Source organism: Gastrolobium bilobum, unplaced genomic scaffold, assembly GCF_033153095.1.
Source record: "Gastrolobium bilobum isolate Gb01-03AN ecotype WA unplaced genomic scaffold, APGP_CSIRO_Gbil_v1 utg4323, whole genome shotgun sequence".
NCBI classification, from domain to species: Eukaryota; Viridiplantae; Streptophyta; class Magnoliopsida; order Fabales; family Fabaceae; genus Gastrolobium; species Gastrolobium bilobum.
In genome coordinates this window covers 58,720-78,304 of record NW_026897184.1, presented here as the reverse complement: position 1 = coordinate 78,304, position 19,585 = coordinate 58,720, and the positions used below count along the sequence as shown (strand labels likewise).

The 19,585-nt window shown below is 32.8% G+C and overlaps 3 protein-coding genes across 5 annotated transcripts; 2 read left to right on the top strand and 1 right to left on the bottom strand.

Annotated features, from left to right (window-relative positions):
* Positions 1-10,491: 10,491 nt before the first annotated feature.
* LOC133304775 (germin-like protein subfamily 1 member 1) lies at positions 10,492-14,207 on the bottom strand. The gene is made up of 2 exons (XM_061504838.1): positions 13,529-14,207; positions 10,492-10,552 (listed from the first exon to the last, which is right to left on the bottom strand). Exon 1 carries the CDS (start codon positions 14,205-14,207, stop codon positions 13,548-13,550), a length of 660 nt encoding a protein of 219 aa, XP_061360822.1. The 3' UTR covers positions 10,492-10,552; positions 13,529-13,547.
* Positions 10,743-12,766, top strand: LOC133304762 (probable galacturonosyltransferase-like 9). Its single transcript, XM_061504820.1, has one exon. The coding sequence runs from the start codon at positions 11,025-11,027 to the stop codon at positions 12,171-12,173; it is 1,149 nt and encodes a 382-aa protein (XP_061360804.1). The 5' UTR covers positions 10,743-11,024; the 3' UTR covers positions 12,174-12,766.
* A 665-nt stretch (positions 14,208-14,872) lies between the features above and the next one.
* On the top strand, positions 14,873-19,577 carry LOC133304765 (protein WVD2-like 7). Of its 3 annotated transcripts, XM_061504824.1 has the most exons (10): positions 14,873-15,210; positions 15,364-15,474; positions 15,619-15,720; positions 15,946-16,608; positions 16,743-17,153; positions 17,295-17,359; positions 18,144-18,240; positions 18,368-18,439; positions 18,682-18,786; positions 19,208-19,577. In XM_061504824.1, the coding sequence occupies exons 4-10, from the start codon at positions 15,946-15,948 to the stop codon at positions 19,235-19,237; spliced, it is 1,443 nt and encodes a 480-aa protein (XP_061360808.1). In that variant the 5' UTR covers positions 14,873-15,210; positions 15,364-15,474; positions 15,619-15,720; the 3' UTR covers positions 19,238-19,577. The 3 variants fall into 3 exon arrangements, with proteins under 3 accessions (XP_061360808.1, XP_061360807.1, XP_061360809.1); XM_061504823.1 differs by having other exon boundaries at positions 15,364-15,720; XM_061504825.1 differs by having other exon boundaries at positions 14,873-15,448.
* Positions 19,578-19,585: the final 8 nt, after the last annotated feature.

Below are 19,585 nucleotides of genomic sequence, written 5' to 3'. Positions count from 1 at the left end.
TCCATGACATTTTTTGCATATTTTTATTCCCACGTGGCAGCATCTTATGTCAAAGCCAGATAAGAACAAAACCACCGTAGATGACTCTGGAGTCTGGACGCACCATTAAACTATGTGTACCAATGCTCAGAGTATCCAATGCACTATCAAGTATCAAACACCATATAATAATATTTTATTTACTTACTGTTTTACACACATAACAATTACACACTACACAGTATTTGTACTTGGTTCACACGCTTGGATCACTTTCCCCAACACTCTCGGCTTCTGGTTTCTACTTGTATTTACTTATTATTTAATGCTTTTAGAGTAAATGTCTAATTAATCTTCTAAAATATATTAACATAATATTAATATTTTTATTAAATACAATAAATTAGTCTTTAAAAAATTAATATTGAATTTGAGAAAATAATTGAATAAAAGGCTTTCTTTTTCTTTTTCTTTTTTTAGTTTTCCACCAGTTCATCCTTCAGATTATATTTTATTCGAGCACTTGCTAAATTCTATTAAAAGGGGCAGCTTTCTAAAATTCTTTTTTCATTCTGAGCTCGAACTCAAGACCTCTGATTAAGGGGTTCAAGCTTCTTACCATCCGTGTCAAGGGTATTTGGTTTCTTTGCTTTTCTTCTTTAACACGAGAGAAAAGAAAATTTTCTACATAAACATGTTTAAAGTAGGTCCCACCGTTAAGAAATAAAAAAATAAAAAATAAATAAAATCAAAGAACATAAATCGATATATGTATGGTATGAGAAATACTTTCTCCAACAACATGAGAAGTTATTTCCCCTGAAATAAATCTGTCGTAATTTGCCCTTTCCCTTTTTTTTGGATTTTACTTCTCTCGTATACTAAGAGATAAATTATTTTATAGTGTGAGACAAATAAAGTGAGGCTCATCAATTTTTTTTAAAAAAAGAAAGAAAGAAAAACACATTTTTTTATATAAGTATAACATAAAAAATGTTAAGGGGACGTTTGGTAGAGGAGAAATTTTTTAAAATTCGGGAAACAATTATTACTGAAATACAATGAGAAATAATAATTTTCCAGAATATTAGTAAAAGGTGTTTGGTATGGTAAAATTTTCCTGGAAATATATAGTTAATTTACTGAATGCGTGTTTGGTTAATTGTGAAATATTAGTGAGAAAGAGATGTTATTTGACGAAATTGACCTCAGGTTAATTGTGAAATATATGGTTAACGTTTTTTTTTAACAAAGCCACAAGATTAATAATCAAAATGTTGGGAGGGTATCCGTTATCCTGAATCTTAACAGTTGCCTACCGTAAAGAACGAAAGAGGATGGAAATTGTCTTCAAATTAATTTTCTAGATCCTCGTTCTCTAATTTTTTTTTAGGAAACAAAATAATATAAAAATTAAAAAATTATGTCAGAAAAAAATTAAAATGATTTCACTCTACCACCATACCTTCTGAACTCCTTTCCGATGAAACCCAGAGCTTCGATGGTGGACTCTTTCTTCCCGCGGAAATGTTATGCAGTCATAGCAAATTTTTACTTGCCTTTATAAAGAGGTTCATACTTGCTATTACTTTTTAAGAATAGAAACGTCAAATTTTGCGCGCCTCGTGTTATATTTCCCTGGGATCGACAGAGTTCCAAGTTTTCAATGGACTTTCACAATTGATTTTTGTACTGTAGATAACACATGATAGGATTTGTCAGGAAAGATTTGAACTCTGGTTTTTTTTTTTTCATTTTAGACGAACCAAACATGGGATTCATTTATTTGATAGCAAGCTATCCCGGGAAAAGAAAAGAAATCGGGTACCAAACACCCCCTAGGGGGTGTTTGTTTCAAGTTTTTGAAGATGATTACCGGTAATCCTTCTTTGGTAAATGTAATTACCACGTTTGGTAGAAGGAATAAATTACGATTCCCGGATATCCAAGGATTACCGGTAATTTGATTTATAAAGAAAAGTCACTATTCAGATTACCAAAAATTATATGGTAATTCGGAATACCAATCAGAATACCAAGTAAAGGGAAAGCACAACAATAAATTTTGAGACAAAAATACCCCAATACACATAAAAATCTAAACTCAATCTATCAATTACAAAAGTAAAAATAGTCTGGGGTTATTTTTTGTAAAATAACCTCATATTCCAAGTCATGTTTCGTTCTAAACCAAATATGGAATCAGTAATTTTTACCCAATATTCCATGTAATATTTTGGCGAACCAAACACCTCTTTCGTAAAATTTCAAGTAAACTCAATTTCTACTGAATTCTCATTAATCATGATTCCCAGTCACCAAAAAATTTCTCTTGTACCAAACACACCCTAAATGTTAAATACTAAGATAGAAATGAATCTCAATCCTTTAAATGGTAAACATGTTGTATTCCCTGCCATCTCAACTCACACGAGAAAAGTTAAATTGACCAGAGTTTTCAACCCTTTCAATAAAATATATTTTGTTTGCAGAGTGGGTGAGGGACAAAATTTTCAGTTTGTGTAAGAGCCAATTGTGAAAGGAAGAGAATCCAATTTTCTTGAATTGAACTACAAGATCATCCCTGTTCGAACTTTACAAGACCTTGGCTTATATTATAAGGTACAATTCAGTGATTGCCAAGCAAGGCATTGAGAGATTAAATTTATCTTAATCATTAGTGACATTATTTTAGGACAACTTGGTTGGTCTCCAGATCTCAAACCCCACCCAATCCGAATTTAGAAACTAGTAATTATTCACCGCAATCCATATTATAAGCTTTGTCCTTTCCATTTTCTAGCATAATATATTGGTTGAGGATAAACTATATTTTCAAAAACAGCTAATTGAGCGAACCTCATTAAAAAAAGTTATACAGTAGTTGTACTTTCATTTTATGCTATTTTTAACTCCAACTTGGTGTGCGTTGAAACTTGAAACTGTCACAGGCCAATTGAATATATGTATGCCAACCGCTTTCATTTGTGACAGTGAATTATTAATTTTCTTAACGTGCAATTATCATCATTCATCAAAGACTACTTTTACGATACTTATCCTAGCCGATGGTTTAGGATCATCAAGGAAAATCACTTAACATGATATCAGTACACAAACCCAATAATTTAACTTGATTTGGCAAGTTAAATGAACATGTTCACCTCACAATAAATCATTATTATCTAATATAACCTAATTCATACTCAAAATCTATTTATATCCTTTCTAATAACTAAAATAACTCGATTGTTACCTGTTTCTTCTTTGTCTCACATCATATACCTATGATATTAGTTCTATATATAAAATAGCCAGACATCTTTGATTTCCAAGCAATTCTGCTTAATCTTCTACATTCCTTTGTTTCCAAGTTTCATAAGTCTAAATAGATTTATCGAATTTTTTAAATTTTTACATAATCCTTTGTATCCTGTCGTCTTTAAACATAAAAAAAATCATTATTTATTAATATTACCAAAAAAATCATTATTTATTAAGATATATATATATACACGAATCAAAATCTCAACAAGTCTCTGTCAGGGCGAATGTCTTGTCACACTTGAAATTTATAATATGATAGATTCACTTTAATTCAAGTCGCCTAACCAACCTCAAACTTCATAAATACCATGACAAACCTTTTTTTTTTGTCAAGAACTAGAAATAAGTATAATTGACCTGGTGTGTATGACAATCAAAATAGTACGTCCGGTAATGAAGAAAAAAAATTGTTTCTTTTTTTAATTTATCTGTCGTGCTACAGAATAAAATTAAAAAGTAGTAATTATTTTATTTTCATTTTTATTAATATCTTCTAGTTTCTTAACTAAATAGAATGAGAAAAAAATATTAATAAAATGAATATTTTAACTATTTTATTTTATTAAAGGACAATTTAGTTAAATGAAAATATATTTTATTTAAAGTAAAAAAATTTAATAATTTTATTAATTATTATTTATCATCTTAAATGACAAACATTTTGCAAGATTAAATTCTTCTAATTAATGTGAATTTGTCTTTAAAGTGAATAAGTAAGGATGCATCTATCATTGATTCAATTTAAAGTGCATCTTAGTTTTAACTACTAACTGACTATAAAATTTGTGGGATATTTGTTCAATTTGAAGAAAAACTCATTTTAGATGAATTTTTTTTCTATTTTATATAAAATTTTATATAAAATAGAGGTAGTGTTCAATAACATGACTTACTTCACATGTTTTATTATTAGTTTATAGGGTTTGTTAACGTGTGCTCTTAAGGAATAAGATTAGCATTTATTACTCTTCACTGATAACTTAAAAAAAACTATTTTGAGATATTAAATACATTTATTTGTATTCATTTTAATTCCTTAACATATGTCTTAGAGGCACACGTTAACATAACTCTTGGTTTATTATGTAAATAAAAAAGAAAACGTATTTAATATTATCCCAAAAGTGAAACTAAAAAGTCCTCAAAATTATTAGTTATTAGCAACGCCATCTGCAATACAATTTTAAGTTAAAGAAAAAAAGATTAAAATAAGAAGTGGGTATAAAAAATTTGAATAAAATAAAGATATTATTCATATGATCAAAACAAGAAAGACATTTCTTATAATAGAAACTTCATAGCAATATTGTAGTAGACTATAGATGATTGCGATTCATGCACCAAAATAAAAAATAAAAATAAAAAATTTGATGATTGTGATTGAATTCAAAAGCCATCGATCCATGTGGTGGTTTCCTTGCTTGTTAGTTGAGTATTCGTTCGTTTGAAGGACAGAATATTGGAATAAAATTTTCTTCGTAGTTACACTTCACTGTGCACTTTATGTTGCTTTAGACCCGTAAAAGAAAAGTTTGATGCAAACTCAAAATGCGACATCCCAAGACTTTGAAATTGATCGTCAACCATTGTAGGGAAGAGATTATTTTCTTAGGTACATTTGCAAATTGCAAAGCAACATTCCATACCAATAATTGGATGTTAGAGTGGCATAAATAATGGCAAAAATACATTGCATAAAGAAGGGGAGAAGAAGTAGAAATCCTTTACGGGAAAGACACGTCTATGAATTTTGATACCCAAATTTCCAATCAACCAAATAATATAATGAAAGAGAATTTACCAAAAAAAAGTTAGTGACCGTAATAATTGTTAAACCGTAATTACACCTACAAAATGGAAAATTAGCTCTATACTTTGTAATTTATTCAACTCTTTTTTTGCAGCTCGCGAATTCCTTATGAAGAAGTTTATTTCTTTACCTCATCTCCCTTATATGATAAAATAAACCAACCAAAAATGGCACAACAACAATTATGTAATTGATCAAGTATATACCTTTATGTTACCTTCATCCCTGCTTACTCTTCATTCTTATTACAACATCCATCAATATGATAAAATATCTCGTAGCACCTATTGGTTTTCTCTACATTATAATACAAAACCTTATTGAAATATTTATGCGGTGGGATTATATGCCTGTTTTCGTATTGATGGGATGGGATGTGGACATGTGGTATTTCAATACAATAATAATGATAATCTATTAGGCAAATATATAGACCGAAATTTAATGGAGAGTTAATGTGAAAATAGTATGAGATGAAGGATGAGAGCAGAGATACTATGAGTGGCTCCGAGGATGTATTTCAATAGAGTAATAACTTTTTAATTAGTGCGCAGAAAGTGTTTTTTCAATGACTGAAGAAAAATATTCATACGACGAAAAATTTCCATTGATAAGTGAGACAATAAGCAATAACCATTTTGTCTAATAGGCCCCATTGTGCGTAAGACAAACAAACCACCTGAATGGTGATGTGTAAATTATGCTTGTACATAAGAGTGAGATCCCTTACATCAAGAGTCTAGAAATCTCACTCAAAGAATGTCCAAAAATAACATATTATACAAGTCTTAATGTTCGAACCATTAGACCAGTATTGCCGACCCAAAACATGTACAAACCTCGTTGACAGTTATCCATAAATTAATTAATTGGAAACAACTAAATTTCTATGTTCTATATGTAAAAAATAATTTGCGTAAATTTACCCATGGTAGAGACATTAGACATCCATCATTGTTGATGTTTCGTGTCATTGCTTCACCAAACTAAAAAAATTAGTATTCTTGCATGTGAACAACGTCTAAATTACTCTCTCTTTATTTATATTCTAATTCTTATTATTAAACTTGTTGAGAGATGTAATTTTATTTATTTATTTATTGTCAAAGAAAGCTTCAAAGTCTAACAGATTAAGAAATCTAAAAAAAAAAACTCGCCAGCAAACAAGAATAGTAGATAATTATAACACGATTCAATAACCTAACACAAACAAGGTAGGTGTTGTTACACATCAACAATTCAATTTATAATTATTAAATTATAACGTTCAGAAAAAAAAATAGCGAGAAGAATCAGATTTAAAAAAGATTTGAAACCTCCACAAACTTTGTCTTCAACTGAAATGATTTAAGAAATTATAATCGAAATGAAATACGTAACACGCAATCGTACGGAGAGGGACTAAAGGAAATAATCGTTGAGAAAAAAGAAAGTAAAATGAATTTGTAAAGTCTTTAGAAATTTTAGTAAAAAGTTATAAAGACTTTTTAGCATATATATTCCATTTCCATCCATGATTTGAAATTTAATTTTTTTTTTAATGTTAAGTTAATTCATTTCAAAATTGAATAAAATTATAAAGACTTAGAGAATAACTTTAAAAAAAACTTGAGTAAATAATATAATATAATATAATATAAACAACTAATTGAATGTTAAAGTAGTAATAGCATATTCGATCTATTTCTGAAAGTTTCGAAATGAAATTTGGAAATGGTAATAGTGGAATGGAATGGGTGGATGCATGTGATCTCACATGGGATATGTAGCCAATTGGATGATTGAGTGGGTCTGAACCAATTTGGCCAGCCAGGTTATGACAGCTAAGCCATGTCTGCATCTTCAACTCTTTACAAATGGCTTCCCATCACTAGACGCAAAGAATATTACCTTTTTTAATATTATGTATTATTATTATCCTTATTCTTTTGAATATATATATTTTTTATTTACTCTCAATTTCCATGCTGCTTAGCTGCCCTAAAATTAGTAATAAGTATTTAATTTATCTCTTTGTGTTTGGATTTTATTTCCATTTTTGTGAAATTATTATGTGACCCGTCACTGAATTCTTTTATGTAGGTGGTGTAAATCATGCCACTGAAATTGCTGTATACAAAGGGTCTCTTACCCATCATCATCATCATCAAGATTGAATAATACCTCACTCTACATTAGTGCGCTGTGGTTGTTGGGAGTGTTTGATTTTGAATTATTTTTCTTTTAATTATCAAATTCTATTATGTTTAGGTAAGTTATATTTCTAAATAATGTTTTGGTAGGCTTTACCGGCCGGTTATAAAATGAGTCTGGAACTTAAACTAACTAATTGAAAAAATTCTTGCTAATAAATGTCTTTAAAGAATAATTTTTATCAATGTTTCTAATTTTTTAGAAAAATTTAGTATATCCAATATTTTATTTCTTGTTAAATATTTTTTTAAATTTTTTTAATCTGTGTCTTAAAAAAGTTGACACATTTATAAATAATTATGATAAGAATTCAGCAAGATTTGTTTATAATATGAGTGGGTGATTTTCTTGGATTGTAATAATAGGTGGGTCTATTTGCAATACATTACGCCTATTTATACAATTTATTTCTTAATTTTTCTCATGTATTCTAAATCTATAATGAGTAGAATATTCATACTATAACTTTTTTTATTACGAATCCATTATCAATCTAGTTATTATTAGATCAAATTTTTTAGCAACTTTTTTCTCTCTTTTCAGCTCGCTTTTTACTAAAAAAATTGATCAAATGATGATAAGAGTGGTAGTAAGAAAATGATAATATAATATCCTACCTCTTTTATACCTTTTAAAGATTTTTGAAAAGTAAAATTTGATTAATTATTTTATTATTTATCCTTGCTCCTAAAGTAATTTTCTTCCTAAATTTTATTTATTTATCACAGCCTTCACAGGTCAAAAGATGAAAGCTCTCTACTTATCACTCTTTAATCTTTCTTTTTTATATTTTCATGAAGTTTGGAATTATTATTGAAAATAATTTGATGCATTTACAGTTTGTCCATTGCACATGACTCAATCATTGATTCAAGAAACTGAGAGTTAACCAGAGTTGTGGTCCAATAAGTATGACCCAATTATTGAAAGAAACAGTGATTTGAAATATAACAAATTACGATTAAATTCAAGTTTCAATAAAATAAAAAATATGATTATGATTTACTTGGCAAAAAAAGAAAAGCAACACATTTGACACGATTTGAAATCACAGATTTGAGACGTGTTTTGAATTATATATATATATGGTAAACAATTGTAATTATATATTTATTTTTAGAAGTGAATTACCGTTATATTTATTTTAATTTATTTTCTTCTTTTTAGTATTTTAGATTTTTGAATTTCGGATCAATCTGTAATTAGTCTGTAAAAAGGTGTTTATGACCCTTATTGGAGGAGTTGAATTTTGTTATTTTGATGATTAAAAATTGAGAACCTTGTGTTTCTTTTGTATAAAATCTCAACTTTCTATTTAACTACTTTTTTTATTCACTCTCGGCATCACAATCTCCTGCAATTGAGAAAATTTTGATAACAATAATGGTATAATTTTAAAATTTTGTCTTTATCTCATATTATTTTTATTGAAAAAATTAAGATCATATTTTAAAAATTAAAAGATCATTTAGTTAAATATAATTATATTTTAAAAAATTAAAACATATTTATTTCTGTTATTAGTATATAAAACTTTAACTAACAAATATTTGAAAAAAGAAAACACATCGTGTAAGTGAAGACTTTGTTATGACAATGAAAAATAAATAAATTAATAAAAACAGATCTACAGGGCTTTCTTTAATTTTACATTGAAGTTGTGAAACACAATTTATGTTCACAAGGAGGTGTTACAGTTTACAGTTTATACCGAACACCATTTCCTATTACCCTAGCTCCTCCTTCAATGGGTACATGCTTTTGCTATTTACACTCATATTAAGAACTTTTAGAATTTGAACCATAAAACTCTGAAATTTGGCTAAGTGGGCGAGTTGTCACAATAATGTTACAATTTATGTCAAAATATTAAAAACCTACCATAAACTATTTTGATTTAGATCTCGTTAATAGATGGATATATGTTGATGTATTTCTTAAAATGTTGGTTAATAATTGAAAATCAAAACTATTAAGTAAAAAATTAAATGTTTCATATATTTACATTTTAAATTAATAAAAATAAATGATATTATTATTTTTAATATGTATCAATAAATTCTATTTAATTTAAGGGAACTTTTCATTTCTCTCTTTAAAATAGTTCTCTGTTATCAAATCAACACCGTATAAGTTTTGGATACATAAATAGTAAAAATGACAAGTAATTGTTGACGAATCCTTATTTATTTTCAATCAGAAATTATTTTAAGAAATATATCAGAAAATTTAATTTTAGGAATCAAACAAAATCAATTTTAATAATATCAATCAAAACTAATCATTATAATTATTAATTTCTTCTTTCACATTTAAAATTTCTTATATATACACAATATCAATTTGTACACCAATTTTTTATTTGGTACAATTCGAAGAATATATTTAGCATATGGGGTTATACTACCAAAATCTCTGTACATATTTGAAATTCAACTGCTGAATTGAATATAAATTCACATAGATTACGACAGCAAAAGTACTTGGCAAGAAAAGACTCATTGCGCATCCACCTGTCCCTCGTGGTCTTGTGTGGTTGGTTGTACGTTCATGTATGGAAACTTCTTAAGTTCTAACCCTTCGCCCCAACATGACCAAAAGCTTCACCCCCCCCTCTCTTTATATTTTCCCAATTATCGTTAGTTGCCGAATCATATCATATTATCATCACATCCATTACACATCAATGTCAAAACGTATTTACGTAATTATACGGTCATGTATGATCTTTTTTCCGTTAATTAATAGTAGCACCGCGTAAAAGCGTTTTGAGGTGTGAATTCAAACTTCATAAATGCCAAATTACGTATTCAATTGAAATAAAAACACGTCTTATTTATATATATATATATATATATATATATATATATATATATATATATATTACTTTCAAAACGATATCGTGTTGAAATGAAAAATTAAAAAATTATAATAAAAAATATTATTATAATCCCTGAAATAAATTATAATTACAAAAATATCTTAATTATCGTCCAAAACGACGTTATTTTGAGTTCACTTTAAATAAGTTATCTACATTGACGGCAGAAAAAGCAACCCATATATATATTTCTCCAAATCATTATAAAGAAACAAATGCAACAATAATAAAAAAGATGACGAAGGAAAAGACAAAAAAAAGAGAGAGATAAAATAAAGTAAAAGAAAAAGAAAAGAAAATTCCTTGCTTAACAGCGTTTTCGGCTAGTATGTTAAAACAAGACACGTTCTCTTTCCTTTTTTCTGCAATAAGAGATAGAGAGAAAAAAAATAGTGAGAAAGAGAGAATAAAGAAAATTGAAAAAGAAAATACAGAGTCAGAGACAGAGACATAGACAGATAGAGTGATGAATGAATGAATGAAAATGAATCTGATATAAGTAGGTCATAGATTTCTCATTCTCTTTCAATTCCAGCTGCTTCTCCCTCTCTTTCCTCTCTGGAACTCTCTTGTTTCCTGGTTCCAGAGATAACCCAAAATCGTGTTTTCTTTGAAACGCACCAACAAAGGAAAAGAAAGAAAGAAAGAAAAACAAAAAAAGGCAAGAAAGAAAAATGGCAATATTTTTTGCCTTTTTGTGATGTTTCATGTTTCTTTTCCCTGCAGTGCCATTCTAACCCTTCAAAGACCTCGTTCTTTTTCTTCCATCAAGAACCAATTTTTCCATCGACCCAAAAACCAAAACCCTCTCTTTCTTCTTCCCCTCCTCCGCAAATGCTTCCCCTCCGCTTAAGCGCCGTCGTTTTGCCCCTCATTGTGTGCTGTCTCTTTCTGCCCTTCTGTCTTGGTATTCGGTCTTTTCCGACCACCGTCGCCGCCGTCGGCGGCGACGCCCTTTTCCAGTTCTCGGAGGCGCCGGAGTATCGCAACGGAGCGGGTTGCCCTGTATCCGGAAACAGTGACTCGATATTGTCATGTGACCCTTCTCTGGTTCACATAGCCATGACCCTTGATTCCGGTTACCTGAGAGGCACCATCGCCGCCGTGCACTCCGTCCTCCGCCACTCGACGTGCCCGGAAAACGTGTTCTTTCATTTCATAGCGGCGGAGTTCGACCCGGCGAGTCCCCGGGTCCTGATCCAATTAGTCCGATCGACGTTCCCTTCACTGAACTTCAAGGTTCACATTTTCAGGGAAGACACGGTGATCAACTTGATCTCCTCTTCGGTTCGTTCGGCACTGGAAAACCCGTTGAACTACGCAAGGAACTACCTCGGTGACATGCTGGATCGGTGCGTGGACCGAGTCATATACCTTGACTCGGACGTTGTTGTTGTTGATGACGTTCGCAAGCTCTGGAGCGTGAAACTCACCGAGTCACGAGTTATCGGCGCACCGGAGTATTGCCACGCAAACTTCACAAAGTACTTCACTGATGAGTTTTGGCAGGACCCTCTGTTGTCACGTGTGTTTGGTTCTAGAAAGCCTTGTTATTTCAACACTGGGGTGATGATAATGGATTTGGTGAGGTGGAGGGAAGGGAACTATAGGAAGAGGATTGAGAATTGGATGGAGTTGCAAAAGAAGAAGAGGATTTACGAGCTGGGTTCTCTACCTCCTTTCTTGCTTGTGTTTGGTGGGAATGTTGAGGCCATTGATCATAGGTGGAACCAACATGGTCTTGGTGGGGATAACTTGAATGGGGTTTGTAGGTCTTTGCATCCTGGCCCTGTTAGCTTGTTGCATTGGAGTGGGAAAGGGAAACCTTGGGTTAGGCTTGATGCTAAGCAACCTTGTCCCTTGGATCGTCTTTGGGAGCCTTATGATTTGTTTAAGCCAAGGCACTTTCAGAACAGGGCGAGGGAACAACCTTGGAGCTTCTCTTCTTCTATATTAGTTGGATATGCTCATGATTTGTTATGATGATTCTTTGGTGGTACATTTGTTGTTCAGAGATTCTTTGGTAGAGCAGTGTACAGATTTGTTTGGGGGAAGGGGGGCGTTTGTTCATTCTTTCTGTAGAATTTTTTTTTTTTTTTTTTTAATCCATTTCAATTCTTGTGCTTTACATATGAAATTTCAATTCTTTATCTGCTGGGGGGTTCCATCTCTTGGAACAATTTTGGTGGGTTTGGTTCAGTTGTTCGTATGGGACCATTGATTGTATGTGCCAAACATAGTGCAGAATAACAGACAGTTGTTCTTTGTTTTATTAGCATTGAGTTCCTGTCATCTTTTGTTTGCTTTTCTACCTACTAGCCATTTGAATGATGAATGTGTTGGCTCGTTTTTTTTTTTTTTTTTTTGTGCCTTTCTAATTTCTACTGGAAAAAAGAGAGAGTATAGATTGCTATCTGCAAATGATAGCTTAAGGGTGCTTGTGATGACACACTGCTACTTATCAAGTTATGATTGAGATTTGATCATAGATTCACCATGATTTAAGGCTAGGTAAAAAAAGTGGAAAAAGAGCTATAAAGTAGTATACAGTGCGATCTGCAAATGTTAATAACTTGATAAGTACTCAGAATAGTTTCCTTTCCCTTCAGGAAAATGAAACGCATATCCTCAGTATCGTAATTTTCATTCATCGACTACTTTAGAGCCAACAGCTCATGTTTATTGGAAAGTTCTACGCGTAAGGTTCAATCATTGCAATTTCATCTTGACTTGCAATTTTCTTAACACGCGTCATTTCATGAAGAATCCAAGGCAAGCATCACTAGTAATTCGTATAATAATAAAATAATAATAAACGGTTTTATATACAGAGTAAGGTAAACTTGGCTTTTGTTTCCCCATCCTCTGTGGGTCAATAGTAGGACTCGTGTGCAAGTGTCCAATATGAAGTCATAGCTTGCTTTCCGATTTTACCGAAGTTGACTACACGAGATGCACCGTTATAATGTCTGTTTCATTTGAAATTTCCCATTTGCTTACGGAATTGAACTATGGATAAAAATCGACCAATTATAAAAATTCGGACTACAAAATATGCTGCCAATGGCGTTATTTGCAGCATGTCTACGACAAAAATGAGATCAACAAAATAATGATTCGGGAACCGAAAATTAAAGTTTTATTGCAGTATTATAAACAAAGAAATAACCACAATAATATTCAATACATGATGACTCAAATCAACCATCAGATTTTACTTATCGATTATTAAACATGAAATGTAACACGATGACTTGGATGTCTCTCTTTCTTGTCATTTTAAAATATGACAATAAATAAATGAAGAAGTATATTGGTAGTAATCATAATTGAATCACCTTCATCAAGCAGCATAATTCATCCTCCAAGGTTTCTGCGAATTGTTTCCACTTCTCGCTTGGTAATTTGAAAAGCCTTCTCAAGTATTTCATCAAGAATAGGAGGCTTGCTAGCAAATGATGCAAGTGATGCTATTTGTGCACCTGGATTCTGGCTATTGAGACCAGACAAGGCTAGTGCGGGTTCCTTAGTGTCAATATTAAACAGGAAATGTAACAGGCCCTTTGGGAAAACAAATGACTCACCGGGCCTTAAGTTCTGGGTAAAGACTCTGTTTGATGTATCAATAAAGCCCACAAGCAACCGGCCCTTGAGGCAAGTGGTAACTTCTGAGGCCCGTGGATGTGAGTGGGGCGGCACAATCCCATTACCCGCTATATCAACCCGAACCAATACAAGGCCCAAGGTGTTAAGCCCGGGAAGGTTAACAGTATTAGTGGGGGTGACACTGAAGCCGAAGTTATTACTAGTGTTGCCAGGCTTGGATAAAGCAGATGTAACAAAATGGGATGACGAAACTTGTTTTGGGTTGATGCAAGGCACACCATTGATGAAGAAAGCGTTTTTGTTATCAGCAACGCAGTAGTCTTGAAGTGGGTCAGGGTCGGGTCTGGATTGGCCAAATAAAAGGGAAAAGCTGAACAATAGTAGTGGAAGAGAGTGAAAATGTGTTCTCATTTTAACCATCATAGGAGGAAAGAAACAAGTCAAACAAGAATAAGATAGAAATGTTATAATATGGATTTTAACAGCATAAGCCAAGTTATATATATATACATGTAGCGAGAGAGAAAGACAAAGAATAGGTGGTGGATGGTGATGTTAATTTAGCTTGACATGTAAATTATTGTGGGGTTGAGGTGATTGAGTAGCTTAAGAGCATAGTATGAGGGAGAGACAAGGCAAGCTAAAAGGAAACTTGATCAAGTTAGAATAGGCCACACAAAGTGGATGATGTTTACGTTCTATTCAACTGAAAATGACTTGTGATTAATCATGCTTGCTATTTCCAAGTTAAGTCCAACGTTGCAAACCTCATTATTTAATTGGGCTTGGGCCCAGGACTGACACTCTACAAAGGAAACGCTATCGTTTGAGCCGGTAAGGTAATACGGCATATTTTTTTATTTTGTTCTTATTAGATTAATTTATGTCCAGTGCATGACAAATGATAATGCTAAATTTTAGTTCGGCCAATTAAATCATGGTCCACATGTGGCGCAAGTGAGTGATATAATAAATTTTGAGACCCATCACATGCAACCTTTCACACACACCGTCGCAAGTGTGCAGCTTTTGTTCATGTGGGGCCTTCTTTCCTTCCTTCCCTTGTTGATCTGATCTGAATTCTGATCTAATCTAACGTAATCTAATCATCACAGCCTTGGGGTTATTGGGTCTCTTTCTGTGAAGAAGAGTCTTGAGATATTCGTTGGTATCATTAATGGGAGGAAAGTTTGTCATGGTGTATGGTTGTGACTTGTGATCTCCTTTCTTTAGTTGAAGCTCCATAGTTTGGGACAACCAATCTCATTTACCCACATAAATTATTTACTAAAAATTGTACCTTTTTGTTCTCTTTTTAACTGGGACAGGGTTATCCCTTCATAATTCTGTGTCCTCATTATGATCTCTAAAGTCTAAACTGCTTCAACCTTGGCCCTCACTGGAAAAAGCAGTGGTACTCATTGCCATTAAAAGTTAAATCATCTTTTAGGGAATACAATATACACTGTTGTGATCTAGAACCATTCGAGTGACTTTGCTTTCATTTCTTGCTTTTGTGGAATATTGGATTGCTTTGCCTTGTTGATTGGGTTTTCCATCTTCTTAGGAGTTTCCTGAAGTACCACAAGCAGACAAAGGAAGTCGTTACTGTAGAAAGGAGAAGTGAGAAATTGAATTGGAAGAAAGAATGAGTATTCTCTCACTCCACAATACACATGCACGTGTCTCTGCCTTTCCTTTACTCATCATTTGCTGCAAATTATATTAGAGCCCTCTTTTTGTCCCATTGTGACCATTTCTCACTCCTGGTCTTTTCGGGCAGATCTCCATGAATGATTATTCCTCCATTGCTTGTTTACAGGCCATGTTGTGCATATCTTAGTGTGTCTTTGGGGTTGTAGCTGAGTGGTAACTTACTTCTGTGGGTGAATTTGCTGTTGATGCAATAATATTTGAAGATAAGGTAAACCCATTTGTCATTAATGTTGTTTCAGATTAAATATTGATTCTTTTTATTATTATTACAATTATTGTTCCTTGTAAATCTGTCTGGGTCTCTGGGAGGTTGAATCCCCATTTTGTGATTGTTAAAATTCTCTGCTTTTTGGTGTTGTTTGTGAGTTGCGTGTGTTGGTTTCTTGCAATTATGCAAACAATTTTTTTGTTTTTTTCCCTGCCATTTAACCAGATGGGAGAGACTGCTGCTTCCAATGCTGCTTTGCAAGTTTCAGTTTCGTTTGGGAGATTTGAGAATGACTCCTTGTCTTGGGAGAGATGGTCCTCCTTCTCTCCAAATAAGTACTTGGAAGAGGTTGAGAAGTGTGCCACACCTGGATCAGTAGCCCAGAAGAAAGCTTATTTTGAAGCTCATTACAAGAGGGTTGCTGCCCGAAAAGCTGAATTGCTGGCTCAAGAGAAGCAAACGGAGAAAGATTCTTTCGGATCAGAAGATCAAAATGGTATAGATCTGAGTGGTGGCACTTGTGGGACTGCTGCAGAATTTGATATGAGCAACAATCAAGGTTCCATTGAAGGGGTTAAGCAAGAAATAATAAGTTCTGTTGGTGAGATCAGTGAGACCCCTGTGGATAATTTTAAGGAGAAAGTTGCAGTTTCAAGAGATTACCAAAGTCCATCAGTTGAGGTAGAGAACACGGAACTGGAAAGCAGATCACATAGTTCCCATCAGATAGATGAACGTGAAGAAGATGTCTACATAAAACAAGAAGAAAGTCTCAAAATTGAAGCTGAAGATGTGAAGGAAATTTCACACGTTGTGTACAAGGAGACAGGAAAGGCTTCAGAAGTTGAAGCAAAAGATGTCGAATTGGATCATCCAAACGAATCTAAGGTTTGCTTTAATTCATATATCCTTTAAATTTGTGTTCATTGGAAAATTGGACTGGTGAAATCATAATTTCTATAGCTTAAAGGATGGCTATTTGGCTACCCTCTTTCCTATTTCTCACCATCTATTTTGGATAGGTTACCTCCGTGAATAGGGATAGCAATGCAGCTAAGACAAAGAAGAAATCAATGCAACCTACATCTAAGGCATCCAAAATTTCCACACCAAGAAGTTCAAAGCCTACATCAACTCCAACCAAGACATTTGCATCTGCCTCTTCAACTAAAAAGGGAAATTCTCCCTCTTTATCTAGGAGGCAAATTATTTCCAGTGGGGAGAGCAGAAAAGTTGTTAACAAATCTTTGCATATGTCCCTGAGCTTGGGTCCATGTAATCCTGATCCAGCTCCTCATGCTACAATGAGGAAATCTTTCATTATGGAGAATATGGGGGATAAGGATATAGTCAAACGAGCATTTAAGACATTCCAGAACAATTTCAACCAGCCAAAAACTTCTGATGAAGACAGATCTTTGGTAAAAAAGCAGGTAATTGGAAAATCTTTATGGACAACTGTTGTTTATTGTTGATACACAGTCATATTTTTTTTGTTACAATATAAACGGTAATATTTACCTGTAGAAGATCACATTGATTTGAAAATGTTTTTCTAAATATTTCTTGGGCAGGTTCCTTCAAGGGGGACAGTGCCAAAGGTTGCAACAACTACAGCTTTGAGGAAAGAAAATGGACGGTAAATTTTTTATCAGCACTGATAATGTGTTTTCTTTTGCACAAGTTTCATTTCCTTGATGTGTTTTGCACAGCCTTTTTTTTGTTTATCTCTTTCATACTATTAATGCATCTCACCAGTATTGTGAATTAGTTTACGCAATTAAGACTGCCATCTGATGACATCATGTTTTTATTGGCGGTTTTCTTTGGGAGAATTCCAACCAACGAAACTGTAGATAAATGCTGAATAAATGAGGAAGCATAGGAAGTTATTGTTATACAAAGTAGTTTTAGTAATAACTTGATTTTGCCCAACAATATCTCTTGCGATTTTAATTGAAATTTCTTCTTTTATTGAAACTTACTCCTTAAAGCAATACTGTGAAAACCACCGTTGTTCTGTATTGATTTGGAACTGCATGCTAGTTTTGGATTTGATGTAACCTACCTCTGCTTGTCATTATCTTTCTCAATTTTTAACCCAAGGTTGTTCAGGTATCCAAAACTATCAACTGTCAACTTATACCCAGATATATTTTTTATTATTAGCTGCATCTAATTTGCATACAGGGTTTCCATTTCTACCCCAATCATAGAAACCTTCTAGATTTCCCGGTTGCAGTCCACAGGCCTTTTCACCTTTATAGCATTGAAGTAAAATGTGGATAATTTAGAGAAAATATGGGTCAAACCGCTTTTCTTGACAAAATTTCTATGAAACAAATCTAATAAGCTCTATTTTGATGAAAGTGTAAGGAATTCAATTTTCTGTACATGACCCTCTTGAAGTTATATTTGAATAGGTCAACTAAGGTTGAGAATATGGATAAAAGAAGTGGAAATGCTGCACCAACTACTCTGGGCCCAAAAAGTGACATTAGAGCAGAGAAAGGGAAAGAGGTAGGACTGGCTCTTAATGTTTGCCTATACATTTCCATGCATGTGATATATTAGGTTTTGAAAGTACTGCTTTTTTCTAGCTTCTACTGATCAAATTATACTCTTTTACCTTTTGTTTCTTATTCAGTTTTCAAGAAAAATAGAGGAAAAATCTAATGCAAAAGAGGTAGAGAGAATGCGTCTTCAATCAAAGTTGAAGGTACTCTTTCATGTTCTACAATGTTTCTCTAGAAATGACTGGCATTTCCTATATTCCTGCCCATGCCTTAAGAGTGTGTGCATATATTTATAATGTGTCAGAAGTAATTGTTTAGAAGATAGCCGGCACTATGATGCTTAATTTTATAGAATGGATGATCTTTGGTTATAAGTTGGACATTGCTATTTTCATCTATATTATATGCATACATGGCATGTCTGAACTCTGTATTCCTAAAACAGGAGGAAAAAGAGGCAGAGATGAAAAAACTAAAACATAATTTCAAGGCCACGCCCCTACCAGCTTTTTACCGTGGTCAAAAAGTATCAAAAAGTCGTCCTGAAAAGGTAAGCGTTATACACCTCATCTGATCTTTACCATGTCAACAGCAGGGTGAAGACTGAGTATAGCAGATCTTTCCCTACATAAATTGCAGTTAATATTTATTGGCTGACTAATTCTTTCCTTATTTAATTTTCTTTTTTTTTTGGAGTAACGGCTGACTATTTCTTTTCTTTATGCTTAATGTTACAAAGCAATCTGATAAAAAAATGTTACTGATTGCATTCTGGGGACACGTGCAAATTACTTAAATAATAAAATATAACTTTTACTTGAAGTCAGCTAAAACTTGTGTTACACAACTGGAGTCTGGTGATTGTTACACAATTGAAGCCTTGATTTAGAAGCTATTCATCAATTTGGATTGCTGCTAACCATGTCCAGTTCCTATATTTAATCATCATTGTGTTGTGTCTACTCATGCAGGGTGATGCTAAGCCTGAGAACCCTCGGTAGCCCCAAAAGTTGTGAAGGTAAAGCGAGAGGAGGATACACCAGTGTGTCAGGTAGATTTGTATGTTCAGGGGAAATGTTTATGGAAACAACTCAACGCTATGATATTCTCGTTTAGTTAGTAACAGGGGAGCAATCTTCTAGTTATATAGGAGCTTATGAACATTGTGAGGAGTAGGAGGGAGGAGTAGGCATCATTTATGGATAATAAATTTCTTCCTCATACCCCTCCTAGGCAATATATATGTTAGAAAATAATATTGTATAATTTCTGTAATGTAAAAAATGCATATATTTCTTGTAATTGGTTGCATCATTAGTTCTTCTTCTCTATCCATTCCATGGGGTGAT